General features: G+C 49.3%; 2 protein-coding genes across 4 annotated transcripts; one reads left to right on the forward strand and one right to left on the reverse strand.

Annotated features, from left to right (window-relative positions):
* Window positions 1-4,019: 4,019 nt before the first annotated feature.
* Window positions 4,020-7,695, forward strand: ARHGEF39 (Rho guanine nucleotide exchange factor 39). Of its 2 annotated transcripts, none has more exons than XM_037144478.2 (9): window positions 4,020-4,185; window positions 4,388-4,482; window positions 4,719-4,839; window positions 5,098-5,216; window positions 5,684-5,754; window positions 5,992-6,120; window positions 6,284-6,513; window positions 6,758-6,846; window positions 7,032-7,695. In XM_037144478.2, exons 1-9 carry the CDS (start codon window positions 4,027-4,029, stop codon window positions 7,045-7,047), a joined length of 1,029 nt encoding a protein of 342 aa, XP_037000373.2. In that variant the 5' UTR covers window positions 4,020-4,026; the 3' UTR covers window positions 7,048-7,695. The 2 variants fall into 2 exon arrangements, with proteins under 2 accessions (XP_037000373.2, XP_037000372.2); XM_037144477.2 differs by having other exon boundaries at window positions 7,035-7,695.
* CCDC107 (coiled-coil domain containing 107) lies at window positions 7,666-10,147 on the reverse strand. Of its 2 annotated transcripts, none has more exons than XM_037144471.2 (6): window positions 9,968-10,147; window positions 9,727-9,878; window positions 8,366-8,426; window positions 8,186-8,276; window positions 7,991-8,103; window positions 7,666-7,913 (listed from the first exon to the last, which is right to left on the reverse strand). In XM_037144471.2, exons 1-6 carry the CDS (start codon window positions 10,071-10,073, stop codon window positions 7,666-7,668), a joined length of 771 nt encoding a protein of 256 aa, XP_037000366.1. In that variant the 5' UTR covers window positions 10,074-10,147. The 2 variants fall into 2 exon arrangements, with proteins under 2 accessions (XP_037000366.1, XP_037000365.1); XM_037144470.2 differs by having other exon boundaries at window positions 8,366-8,429.
* Window positions 10,148-11,829: the final 1,682 nt, after the last annotated feature.

Genomic DNA, 11,829 nt, shown 5'->3' on the forward strand with positions numbered 1-11,829 from the left:
ATTGGTCCGTCGAGTCCACAACACCACACGCACTGCTGGCCAGAGTCTGCGTCAGGCTGTCTCATTTAGAAACACATCAGTGGATTTAGGGCTCACCAGGATAACCCAGAATGATCTTATTTCAAGATTTTTAGCTTAATTACATCTTCAAGGACCCTTTTCCAAATAAGTTTGCATTCACAGGTTGTAGGAGTTAGGATATGGACATGTCTTTATGGGGGCCACCTTAGCCATTTTAAATTATTGTTAGTTTTACTTACTTTTAAACATTTTTATTTATTGACAAGAGAAAGAGAGACATCAATTTGTTGTTCCACCCACTGATGCAGTCATTCATTGCTCGATTCTTGTATGTGCCCTGCAGTATTGGTGTATCAGGACCATGGTCTGACCAGCTGTGCCACCTCGCCGGGACCATTTTTTTTAAATTTATTTTTACAGAAAGGGGGAGGGAGAGAGAAAGAGTGGTAGAGAAACATCCATGTGTGAGAGAAACATCAATTGGCTGCCTCTCACACGCCCTCAACCGGGGACCTGGCCCACAACCTAAGCATGTGCTCCAACTGGAATCGAACCAGTGACCTTTTGCTTCATAGGCTGGTGCTCAGTCCACTGAGCCACACTAGCCAGGCATTATCCATTTTAGAAATGAATTAAATGCAGAGGATGAGAAGAAGTGCGTTTGTGCTGGCGATTCTCAATGCCTTCTGCACATATCCCTCTTCATACTCTCTTAGCAGTTTTATCCACTTCCATAGTTTCTGCAAGTTCACGACAGCCAAGTAACCCCAGGTTGGACTCCTCCATGTCAGATCCATAACCGCCTGCCTGATGAACATCTCCACATCCCTGGTGATATTATTGAGTTGCTAGATTAAACTAACCCTAGGGCCTTCCTACACCTGGACTTTTCAGTTGCATAAGCCAATGAAATATCTAATTGTTTAGCCGCTTTGTATTTACTATTACTTGTGACATAGTCTTACTGATATAAATATCCTCCATGGCTTGGCCTCTGTCTCTCCAGTTTCCTTTCTCATCACTCTCTCCTTTGCAATCTATGTGCTAGTCTTACTGAACTTCTTGCAGTTCTTCCACTGTATTGTGTGTGTATCTCCAAGCTTTGTCTTGCTGTCTCTTTTTCACCTCTCCCCCACAGCCAACCCTGACTCACCAGCTTTTGCTCATCCTTCAGGTATCAGCTCACATTGTCACTTCCTCTGAGAAGCCTTCCCTGACTTCCAGGTGGGGGTAGGGTCATCCCTGCCCATATGTCCCTTGTAACATTTATCTCACTTAACAGTGACTCATGACTATGTCTGACATGCTGGATTATAAGCATCCATAACAGCAGAGGCCATATTTCATTTCCATGCCTAGCACAGGATGTGACATGTAAGAGGCATTTAATTTTTGTGGAATAAGTGATAATTGTTCAAAGCTTCTCCAGCATGCAGTGAGTTGAGAGCAGAGGTTGAGGGTAATTAAAGGACAGAGGTTGTTAACTGTCTTCTGACCCTCTCCCCCCTGGCCCCTTCCTCCTTTGGCTTTGGAGGTAGAGTTGGGAGTAAAGAGCACATTCCAGGTAGACTGTGGGGTGTGCCTGGCTTGCTCTGTGGGCGAGTTGGTTCCAGGGGATCAGTTGTCTCCAGTTACCCTTGGTGTGCCGTTTCACCTTTTCCCTCTTCTTTCACAGTTGGATGGTCTCCCATCTGAGCTCACAATAGGCTCTATAAAGCACACTCATACGCTGGCAACACACCCAAACTCACCCATCACCACCGCACCTCAGGTGCCGTGCTCTGTTCTCATCACCTGGACTCAAGGTGATACCAGTTACCATGGACTCCTGCCGTCCGTGTGAATTGGTCCGTCGAGTCCACAACACCACACGCGCTGCTGGCCAGAGTCTGCGTCAGGCTGTCTCATTTAGAAACACATCAGTGGATTTAGGGCTCACCAGGATAACCCAGAATGATCTTATTTCAAGATTTTTAGCTTAATTACATCTTCAAGGACCCTTTTCCAAATAAGTCCCCTCCTCGCTTGAGGTCTTAGTGCAAACTGTCCCACATTCTCTTGAGATTGTAACCAGTCTTCCAATTACTGTATCACCGGTTTCCTTGAGGCCTGAGTCCAAGGTACAATCTGATCCAAACTCTTTTCTCCACCAAGCCCTGCAAGTTTTTTCTCCCTGAGAAGCCCAGCATTTCTTCATCAGAATTCTTCAACTGTCAGAGAGCTATGGGGACCTCGGATCCCTGACAGTACCTTGGCTCTTGGTATGAGGCCAAGATTCCTAGGAGTTTAGAGTGGTAGGAATGGGGCCTAACGTCTATCTAACACTTTAGTTTTTAATAGTGTTTTTTTTTTCTGATTACAAAGTAACGCATGCATGCTCAAGCAGAACATTTGGGAAAGGCAGAAAAGTATAAAGGAATTCTAAAAATCGCCCTTTCTGTCCATTCACCTCTTTAACCTCAACGATCCAGTACCTGGCACTGGTTGGGTGCTTAATATTTGTCGAATGAATTATTCCCAGTCTCATCACTCAGAGATAAAGCCACCATTACACGTTTACTTTATCATTGTAGTTTTGCATATTATGCATAAATGGGATATTTTGCCATCAGATGTGTAGTCTGCTTTTTTCTTTTGGCAATACACCATGGACCTTTTGCCATACTGACAGCTTTTTAACATCAATTTTATCCTTTCATATTATTCTTTCAAATGGCTGTACCCCAGTTTTCCCAGCCACTGCACTAGCCGTGGACATTTAGGCCGTTTCCAGGTTTCAGTTGGTATTATGTCGTGCCTCACACCTGAGTCCACGTATTTCGTATCGTTGTCCACATATCTGTTTCTTTCTTTCTTTTTTTAACATTTTATTTAATGGGAGAGGAGAAGGGAAGGAGAAAGAGAGAGAGAGAAACATCAGTGTGTGGTTGCCTCTCATGTGCCCTCTACTGGGGACCTGGCCTGCAACCCAGGCATGTGCCCCGACTGGGATTCGAACTGGCGACCCTTTGCTTCACAGGCCTGTGCTCAGTCCACTGGGCCACACCAGCCAGGGCCACATATCTATTTCTTTAGGGTGCATTCCTAGAAGCGGAATCGCTGGGTTGTAAGAGTAGACACAGTTAAAGACACACTGACAAAATGGCACTGCCAATTTATGCTCCAGGGCTACTGCCAATGTTTCAAAAGAACGAAAGAAGGAAAACGTGGTGCATATTATCTTTGATTAGACAGCACAGATTGATGAACTGCATGCTTTTTGCCTTTGGCCCTAATTAAGCAATTCTAAACCACCGTGTTAGTTATTGACACCTGCTGACCATAGCTAATTGGCTGTCAGATTTTGGAACAAGAAAACGAGTAACTTAAAACCTATAAGCTAATGGGAGAAATAGACAAAAAACTGTACTTGAAAAATAACTAAATAAAATCTATAAATAAATAAATAAATAAATAAATAAATAAATAAATAAATAAATTTTTCAGACTAAAAAAAAACCCTATAAGCTATAAGTTTTGTCTGAGCAGGGCGGGGTGGGGGGAGAGAGAGGGGTGAAATATTTCAAAGCTGTGACCCATGAGAACTCCTAGTTTTAAAGAGCATTGGGAATGACTGAACCCCCGCGTCTGGCACGGGCCCTTGTGTACAGAACGAAGAGGCAAGTATTGCCTCTTTCCCACTTCTACAGATGGGGCACGGAGGCCCTGCTAGTGTCTGCACCCCGAAGTCCCCTGACTCAAAGTTCAGGCTGCTGCCCCAACTTAGTGCCACTCAGAAGAGGGCCACCCACTTGCCCCACCCGGCCCTACCCCGGAGGGCGTCACGCCCCTACAGCGTACCCTGGTGGTGGGGCGAGGCGGTGGCAGAGACCCGACCGGGTTTCTCTGGCTGCGGTGCACGCTCTGTCCTGCACTCAGCCTCCAGGCGCCAGGAGGCGCGCTCTCCTACGCTGCCCCGCCCCCGGAGCTGTTAGGATTTGAATCTCCGGCGGGCTGTGTCTGGAAATGTCTACCGGTCAGCTAGGCATGGAGATCCCGGTCCTTAGGGCTCGGTGCCCTGTGCAAGAGCAGCGTGCCCGTTGGGAGCGGAAACGCGCCTGCACCGCCCGGGAGCTGCTGGTGACCGAGCGGCGCTACCAGGAACAGCTCGGGCTGGTGGCCACGGTGCGGGTCCCGCACGCGCTCTCGTATGGGGCGAGGACCCCAGGGTGTGGGAGGGTCCGTGATCCTGAGTCCGGGGTCAGAGGGGGTGATCTTGCCCTGTCCGCCCGCATTTAGGGTCTGGGGAGACTTCTATAGATTTTAACTACGCCTTGGCGTTTACCTCCACCTGCAGACTAGACAACGGTGTTCTCTCATTCCGTAGTACTTCGTGGGGATTCTGAGAGCCAAGGGCACCCTGCGACCACCAGAGCGCCACGCCCTGTTTGGGCCCTGGGAGCTCATTTACAGCGCCAGCCAGTGAGTTGAAGGAACTTGAGGAGCGGGAATGAGGGAGTGTCCTGGCTTCGGAGTTGGAGAGACCCGGGTTCATATTCTGAGCCTGCCAATGACCTCACCTGTGGTCTTGGCCCCGTGCCCCGGTTCTCCATCTGTAAAATGGGATAACAGCACTACCTCTAGGGCAGGGTTATAAGAATTAAATGTGGTTCTCGAGCAGTTCTTTGGCAGCTCTTTTATTGTCCTCATCCACACAGAGAGCTGCTTCCTTACCTGGAAGGAGGGCACTGGGGACAGGGGCTGGAGGGCTTCTGTCCACATCTGGAGCTGTACACCCAATTTGCTGCCAATGCAGAGAAGTCCCAGACCACCCTGCAGGTAACCTGAAGGTGACCTCAAATCCTTCCCCTCTTCTCTTGCCCCATACATTCGCTGTTCATCTGGAGACCTAAACTTCATCCCTGCTGATCCTACATTTAGAGGGCCCTTGGGTGTCCCATTCTGTGCCGAGTCCCTGTAGGGAGATAGGGGTTCACTTAGGAGCACACAGCTTACTGAGGGCCGGGGATGTGTACACAGGTGAATACCATGTAAGGCATGGCTTCTCTGCTGCCAACCTTTTCCTCCTCACCCCAGGAACAACTAAAGAAAAGCAAACGTTTCCGGAGGTTCGTGAGGCTTCAGGAAGGCCGCCCTGAGTTTGAGGGCCTTCAGCTCCAGGACCTGCTCCCTCTGCCTCTGCAGAGGCTCCAGCAGTGAGTGAACTTGGCCGACTTCTCTTTCCTGAATCTGTATGACTGGCAGCTGCCCTGCCCCAATGCCCCTCTCCTGGGAAGAATTGCTCCCAAAATCTTTTTTTGTGTGAACTCACTGGAGTACCTGGAGTCTGCAGCCTCAGGCCCTTTGCTGGGACTGTAGTAGGACTCCACCTTGAAGTGAGGGGGCCTGTAGTAGGGCTAGTGACAGGGTGTTTGGAAGAGTTTGCTGAGAAGAGAGGCTGTCCTAGCTTAGAATTCCTGGAGTCTGCCCTTGACTCATCGTTGTGGGATGGGAAAGAGCCATGTGGCGTGAGCCCAAGTTTTGAAAGAGGGGATGCAACAGCCAGAAGCAGATCTTCCCTGGCTTCGCAATGCAACTATATGTAGGGGGTTATGTGTGAGTCAGGCGGAGGGAATTTTGCCCAGCGCTACTTCCCCTCAGACTTGCAACTGTCTACTTCTAGGTATGAAAATCTTGTTGTTGCTTTGGCCGAGAACACAAGTCCCAACAGCCCTGACCACCAACAGCTCACACGTATGTTCTTACTCTGCCAAAACTCGGGCAGAAGGCTGCCTTTCTTATATCCCTTTCTGGGTGTGTTCGCCAACAATGTCTGCCCTATCCTCCTTTAACATGTACAGGATGTCCCTATGTTTCTACCCACTCTTCAAGAAGTTGGGTCCTGGGCCCCTTGGGTATAGCCTGTCTTTCACCACGACCAGTCCCAGAGTCAGAGGTGTGCTGGAAATGGGCTTGGGGATGTTACTCCAGGGGCTGCTCGGCTGATAAGTGAGACTGCCCAGAGAGTCCACGCCATCGGTCAGAAACAGAAGAATGACCAGCACCTCCGGCGTGTCCAGGCTCTTCTCAGTGGACGCCAGGCGAAGGGGCTTACCTCAGGTAGTCTGCGTACTTCTCCCTCAGCCCTCATCTGCCCTGTTCTTATTCACCCCGCTTCCTCAGTACCACCAGCACGTACCCGTTCTCTCAGCCTCCCTCTCCCTCTACTCCCGTGGAGCATGGTCCTAGAGCTACATCAGAATAACAGCTCTCCCGTCCCCAGGTCGCTGGTTCCTGTGTCAGGGCTGGCTGTTAGTGGTGCCTCCCAGGGGGAAACCTCGGCCCCGAATGTTCTTCCTCTTCTCTGACGTGCTTCTCATGGCCAAGCCTCGACCCACATTGCACCTGTTGCAGCGTGGCACCTTCATTTGCCAGGCCCTCTACCCCATGGCCCAGTGTCAGCTCCACAAGGTCTTTGGCCACTCGGGAGGCCATTGTGGGGGACTGCTCAATGTAAGTAATATAAGGTGAGAGTCCCGGGGAAGGTCGGAGAGGCCTCAGATACCTATGCACCCTTTTATCTCTTTGGCCTGGGCCCCTTTCAGAGGAAATGAGGGGATAACAGAGAGGATAACTGGGTTTTGGGGTTCATACCTAGTTCTTACTTCAGTCCTAAATTACCCGTGTGGGAGCAGCAAGGCCTTCAGCTGTAGCCGGATTTGTCCGAGCCATGCACTGAGAGGCAGTCTCTCCCTAGCTGTCCTTTCCCCATGAGAAGCTACTGCTGATGTCCACCGACCAGGAGGCGCTGGTGCACTGGCACCACAGTCTGACTCTGGCCATCAGGTGAGCTGCGTCTTTGCTTGGTAAGAGTGTTGTGATGAGGCTCAGGGGCTGGAGGTGAGCAGTTCTGATCCTATCTCACATCCTACATCTGTGGGGGACACCCCTGCCCCTTTCCCCTTCTCCCATGGGTAATTTTGTCTGAATAGAGTGCTCATCCCAATTCATGAACTGCCTTCTTTCCACAGCAGCCAGAAGAACTAGAAGAATCTTAAGAATTCCAGAACCCAGGATACTTCAGGGATAGGCCAGTGTCAGGAGTACAAAACTAAACACAAAACGCTTCATGGTTTGCTAGAGGTCATTTTGTGTTTGCCTGGAACTGAGTTATTGGACCAGATCTTAAGAATCAAGAAACCAAGTCTGACCGAACTGAACCTGCACCAAACCAGCCCCTCCAGCACAGACGAGGGGATGGGGAGCTGATAAGCTTGGTGCTCTGTCTATGGCTAGTCATTTGTCAAGGTTGTGGCTTTGCAAATGTGGCTATTTTATAGTTTTATTTTCCTCCTGGATTTAAGTAAAGCTTTTTTGTTGTTGTTTTTCTGGAAAGGCTTTTCTCCGTTATGTGATATGAGAAAAGGGATTTTTGTGCCCTGAAGGCTGGCATGACAGTGGCCTCATGAATATGAGGAAAAGGACTAGAGCTCCCTCTGTCTTCTTAGCCCTCACTCTGAACGGCGGCCTCTTTTTGTCCTAATAAGGGAAGCTTTTCTAGGAGGCACTGAGAGGTGCCTTCCAGTTGTTCTTAGGCACCTAGTATGGGGGGGTGGGGGGGGGGGGGGGACCAGCTGGAATGGAAAAAGCACCCAGGAGCACCAATCACAAGAAAAGACTTTGTTTTACTGAAACTTCAGCTGTGTCCCCTCCTTCCCAGAGGGGGCTGTGACTGGGGCCCCTTGTTGCAGCCTTGCTGCATCTTCTCCTTAGCCCCTGCTCCACTCCCCAAGGCGTAGCCAGGTTCCTTGTCTCTGTGCTCCAGTTTAGGCATTCTTCCCAGGCCTGACTGTCACCAGCCTCCTTTTCTTCCTCCTTCACACATAAGTCCTCAGGAGAGGGTATGCTGGCCTCTGTGAGGGGAAGATTGGGCATGTTCCAGTTTCAGAGACTGTCTCTACCACCACCCCACTCACCCCGAGCCTGTTACCTGGTTCTGGATCCTCCACACCCTTGTTTGGCTTGTTCTTTTGTAGCAGCTGGTGAATGGTGTGTAACTTCATATTCAGAAGCTCCTGCTGTGCTCCAGCCAGGGTGGTCACACTGCAGAGATGCCCATTCAGACGCTGTCCAATCTACTTACCTACGTCCCCGCTTCGCACCTACCACAAATTGCTCTCCTTACCTCTCAAAAAGGGGGTCTAGCTGGGCCATCAGATTGTTCAGGTGTTGCTCTGTCTGGGCCAGCTGTTGTATCAACTGGACTAGCTGCCGCTCTGGAGGTAAGGGAGAAAAGGAGAGCAATGGTTACTAACCTCTGCTGCTCCCTAGTTCCCCATCAAACACAGACTTTGGCAGAACCCACCTGACTGCAGTGATTCCTCCTTGCCTGCCTCCTCTGGGAGGGCAGCAGCCTTATCCTTCCCCTGCTGTAGAAGGAAAGAGTGGCACTGAAGTAACAAGGTTCCCCATCACTTCAGTCTCCAAGCCAGTAAGAGGAGGAGAAGAAGGATAATCTGAAGTACAGAAGACTACTGGGTTTTTACCTGACAGAATCGCAGTCACATCTAATGCAGCCCCTCACCCAGAACATGAAGCAACCTGTCAGGACACCCTCACACGTGGTCAGTCTACTGTGACTCCTCCAGGAAAAGAGCAGCTCCCTCCAGTTCCATAAAGCTCTGGTTGTTGGTTTATATGCAAAGCCAATAATTGTCCTTTGTGTATCTTTACATTGTGCTGACTGGAGCCCTTCAAAATCGTCTTTTCAACATGAGAGCCCCTCAGAAAATTAAAAACAATGGTCATTCTGCTCGCCCTCATCTTTTCCCAACGTCTTCTCTGGTTTAATATCACCAATCTTTTTCAGTCAGTGTTCATTTGACAGTTTTCTCTGGTTGCTTTACTGCATTTGTGCGCTTAAAGCAGTTCCCTGAAGAGAATAAAACTTTTCCAGGAGTGCTCTGACCAGAAGATAAGCACAACATTTTGTTCCCAGCATTTATTGGGGAAATGAGTTGTCACATCACACAAATGAACTTTATTAGCCAAATACGCGGCTGTTATGTTTCTTTAAGACTATATACTTGGATCCAAGAATAGAATCTCTCCTAGTTAAATTTCGTTAAATTCAGTCCTTTATCCTAGCTTGTCAAGTGCTCAGCTATCCCAGTTTTACATAATCTCCAAATTGGTTCAGGCCTCTTTCCCAGTGCAATTGAGTGACAGGGCCAGGGCTGAAGATGCAGCCCTAGTAGGTACCACTTTCCATTTCAACAGTTCTAATCCACCAAAATGTACTATCAGTTAATATTTCAGGGCCTCCTTCCCAAGAACATGAGCCTGCTTGGTACCTTGTGTACAGTAATCAACCTCTTGTGCCGAAATTGGAATCTCACCAGGCACCCCACTTTTATACTTATGGACACTGGCTGGGTTCAAATCCAAACTCCACCAGTTACTAGCTCTTAGTGACCTTGAGCAAGTGGCAATCTCGTCAGTGGACTGTTAGGAGGGCTAGATGTGATGTTCACTATCTACAATTTGCCCCACGCCCTTCACATCCATCACCTCGCTGGAAACTCAAAATAACCCAATCATGTTGGAAAGGCAAGGAACTACTGTACATTTTATAGACTGACCGGAAGATACCTCCTGTTCTTGGTACCATAATGCCCCCATGGGAAATTTAGGCCCGGGGCATCCACACCCCTTGACTTCCCGCACCTGCAAACACTTGTACAGCACAAAAGCCACGACAGCCGCGGTGTACAGCGCCCCCAAAGGCAACGCCCTGGCCTGGGCCCGCTCGTGTTGGCCCTTGGGCGGTGGCCGCCGCCGGGGTTCCGTGGCCCTAGGGCCGATCTGGGAGGGGTCCCCTGCGGAGGAGGGCAGAGGAGGGTCAATTGAGCTGCGACCTGGGACCCGTGGGCAGTCCCAGCCTCCCTCCAGCAGCCCTCGTTGGTACCTGGGTATGCCCGGAGGTCAGGGCTGGAGCGGTCCCCGAGGACCGCGGGCAGCGCAGACACAAGTAGCAGACCCAGCACAGCAGCAAGTGAGACTGCGCTCGCCATCGCAGGGGACAAACTAAGGGCCCCGGGGCCGCCAGAGTCCACTGAGCGCCCCAATGCGCCTGCGCACGCGCGCCGGCCTCTCCACAGTTGTCCCCAGAAAACCACGCCCACCTCAGCGAGTGGGTGGGCCATATATTATTTGCATAGGGGCATTGGCCCAGCTTTCCGAAATTAGCTTATTTCTTATTCTATATTAGCTGGAATACCTCCACAAGTCTTAAGAGATTTGCTAGGAAGTAACCTTTATTTTTCAAACCACAAACTTTCTCACCCTAAACAAAAGATAAGTTTTCTGATGGATGTATAAATACTATCGCTACTGACATTACAGCTACAGTCCGTACTGAAGGCCTGTTTCCTAGGCTACAACCGGAGGACTCAGTTCCTTATTTGCGCCTAGGGGAAAGTCCCCGGACCACCGGCAGAGAGTGCCACGTGCGCATGCGCGTAGACCTTCCCCGCTTCTCACTGTCAAACCCGCCAAGAGGCCTTCCCGCTCAGGCGGGGAAGCTGAGCGGAGTGTGGCTGGGGGTGTCGTCCGTCAACTCTGAATAGTTACACAGGCAGTGCGCCTTTACGCGCACCAACCACACGGGGCTCATTCTCAGCGCGGCTGTATTTTATGGAGTTAGGAGATCAGTCTTGAGTTTATATCTTAATTCTCTTTCGTGTCGATTGTAAGCTAGTGATTTCCGCTACCATTCCCTCTTCTTGCACTTAACGACTACACAACTTTCAGATCTGAGCTCCTAGTGTTTCCTTCATTCAGAATCGTTAATTTCCTATTGATTCACTAATATAGCTATTGTATATTCTTCAACCCGCCATTGTGTCAATTATATCTCAATAAAACTGGAAAAATCCATTTTTAATTCATTATAAGTTCATTAGTACCCTGGCTGGGTGCTCAGTTGGTTGGAGCATCATCCTGATACACCAAGGTTACACGTTTGATCCCCAGTCAGGGCAGGTATAAGAATCAACCAATGAATGCATAAATAAGTGGGACAACAAATCAATGTTTATCCCTCTCTGCCTACCTCTCCCTCTCTCTAAAATCAATAAATAATTTTTTAAAAAGTCAATTAGTTAATTACCACTAGACTGTAAATGCCATGGAAGCGGAAACCATATATCTTTTCCATTACTGTTTTATTCCTATAGCCTAGCACAGCACCTGGTGCCGGCAAGCACTCAACGAATCCTTGTCAAATGAAATAAATGTTTTCAAAACAAACCAACAGGTAAATATAATTAAGCTTTGTTTTAAAATTAGGAAACTCAGATTCAGGAAGGTTGTGTTGTTAATCAGGTAAGAGGCAAAGTGGAGACTGGAACCATTCCCTGGCTCTGTATCATCCATCTCACATCACCCCACCCCCGGGCCTTCCCCCTTTTTGCCTTCCAAGACCTCTCCAGGCAGACTTCAGTACTCTCCCTCTGCTCCGCACTGTCTTTCATAACTGTCTTGGATACGCCGCGTGGCCTTCCTAATTAAGACCAAGAGCTCTTCGAGGAAAGAAACCATTTCCCCACTCACATTTGTATCTCCAGAGCTTGGCACATAAGCAAGCAATTGGTCCATGTGTATCAAATGAATGAAGTATTTATGTGTTAAAGAAATGAATGAACCCTGGCTGGTGTAGCTCAATGGATTGAGCGTGGGCTACAAACCAATGGATCACCAGTTTGATTCCCAGTCAGGGAACATCTCCGGATTGCAGGCCAGGTCCCTGGGACAAGTCCCTGGTACAGG

This window comes from Artibeus jamaicensis, unplaced genomic scaffold (genome assembly GCF_021234435.1).
Source record: "Artibeus jamaicensis isolate MK-2021 breed Jamaican fruit bat unplaced genomic scaffold, CSHL_Jam_final scaffold_1964, whole genome shotgun sequence".
Taxonomy (NCBI): domain Eukaryota; kingdom Metazoa; phylum Chordata; class Mammalia; order Chiroptera; family Phyllostomidae; genus Artibeus; species Artibeus jamaicensis.

Bases quoted from the DNA above. Each gene is read 5' to 3' on its own strand.
- ARHGEF39 (XM_037144478.2), top strand. From the start codon at position 4,027: ATGTCTACCGGTCAGCTAGGCATGGAGATCCCGGTCCTTAGGGCTCGG. The intron at 4,840-5,097 runs GTAACCTGAAGG...TCCTCACCCCAG, and splicing joins AGTCCCAGACCACCCTGCAG to GAACAACTAAAGAAAAGCAA. The intron at 6,514-6,757 runs GTAAGTAATATA...GTCTCTCCCTAG, and splicing joins ATTGTGGGGGACTGCTCAAT to CTGTCCTTTCCCCATGAGAA.
- CCDC107 (XM_037144470.2), bottom strand. From the start codon at position 10,073: ATGGCGAGCGCAGTCTCACTTGCTGCTGTGCTGGGTCTGCTACTTGTG. The intron at 9,879-9,967 runs GTACCAACGAGG...CCTCCTCCGCAG, and splicing joins TGACCTCCGGGCATACCCAG to GGGACCCCTCCCAGATCGGC. The intron at 8,430-9,726 runs GTGCGGGAAGTC...TTCCTTCTACAG, and splicing joins TGCTGTACAAGTGTTTGCAG to CAGGGGAAGGATAAGGCTGC.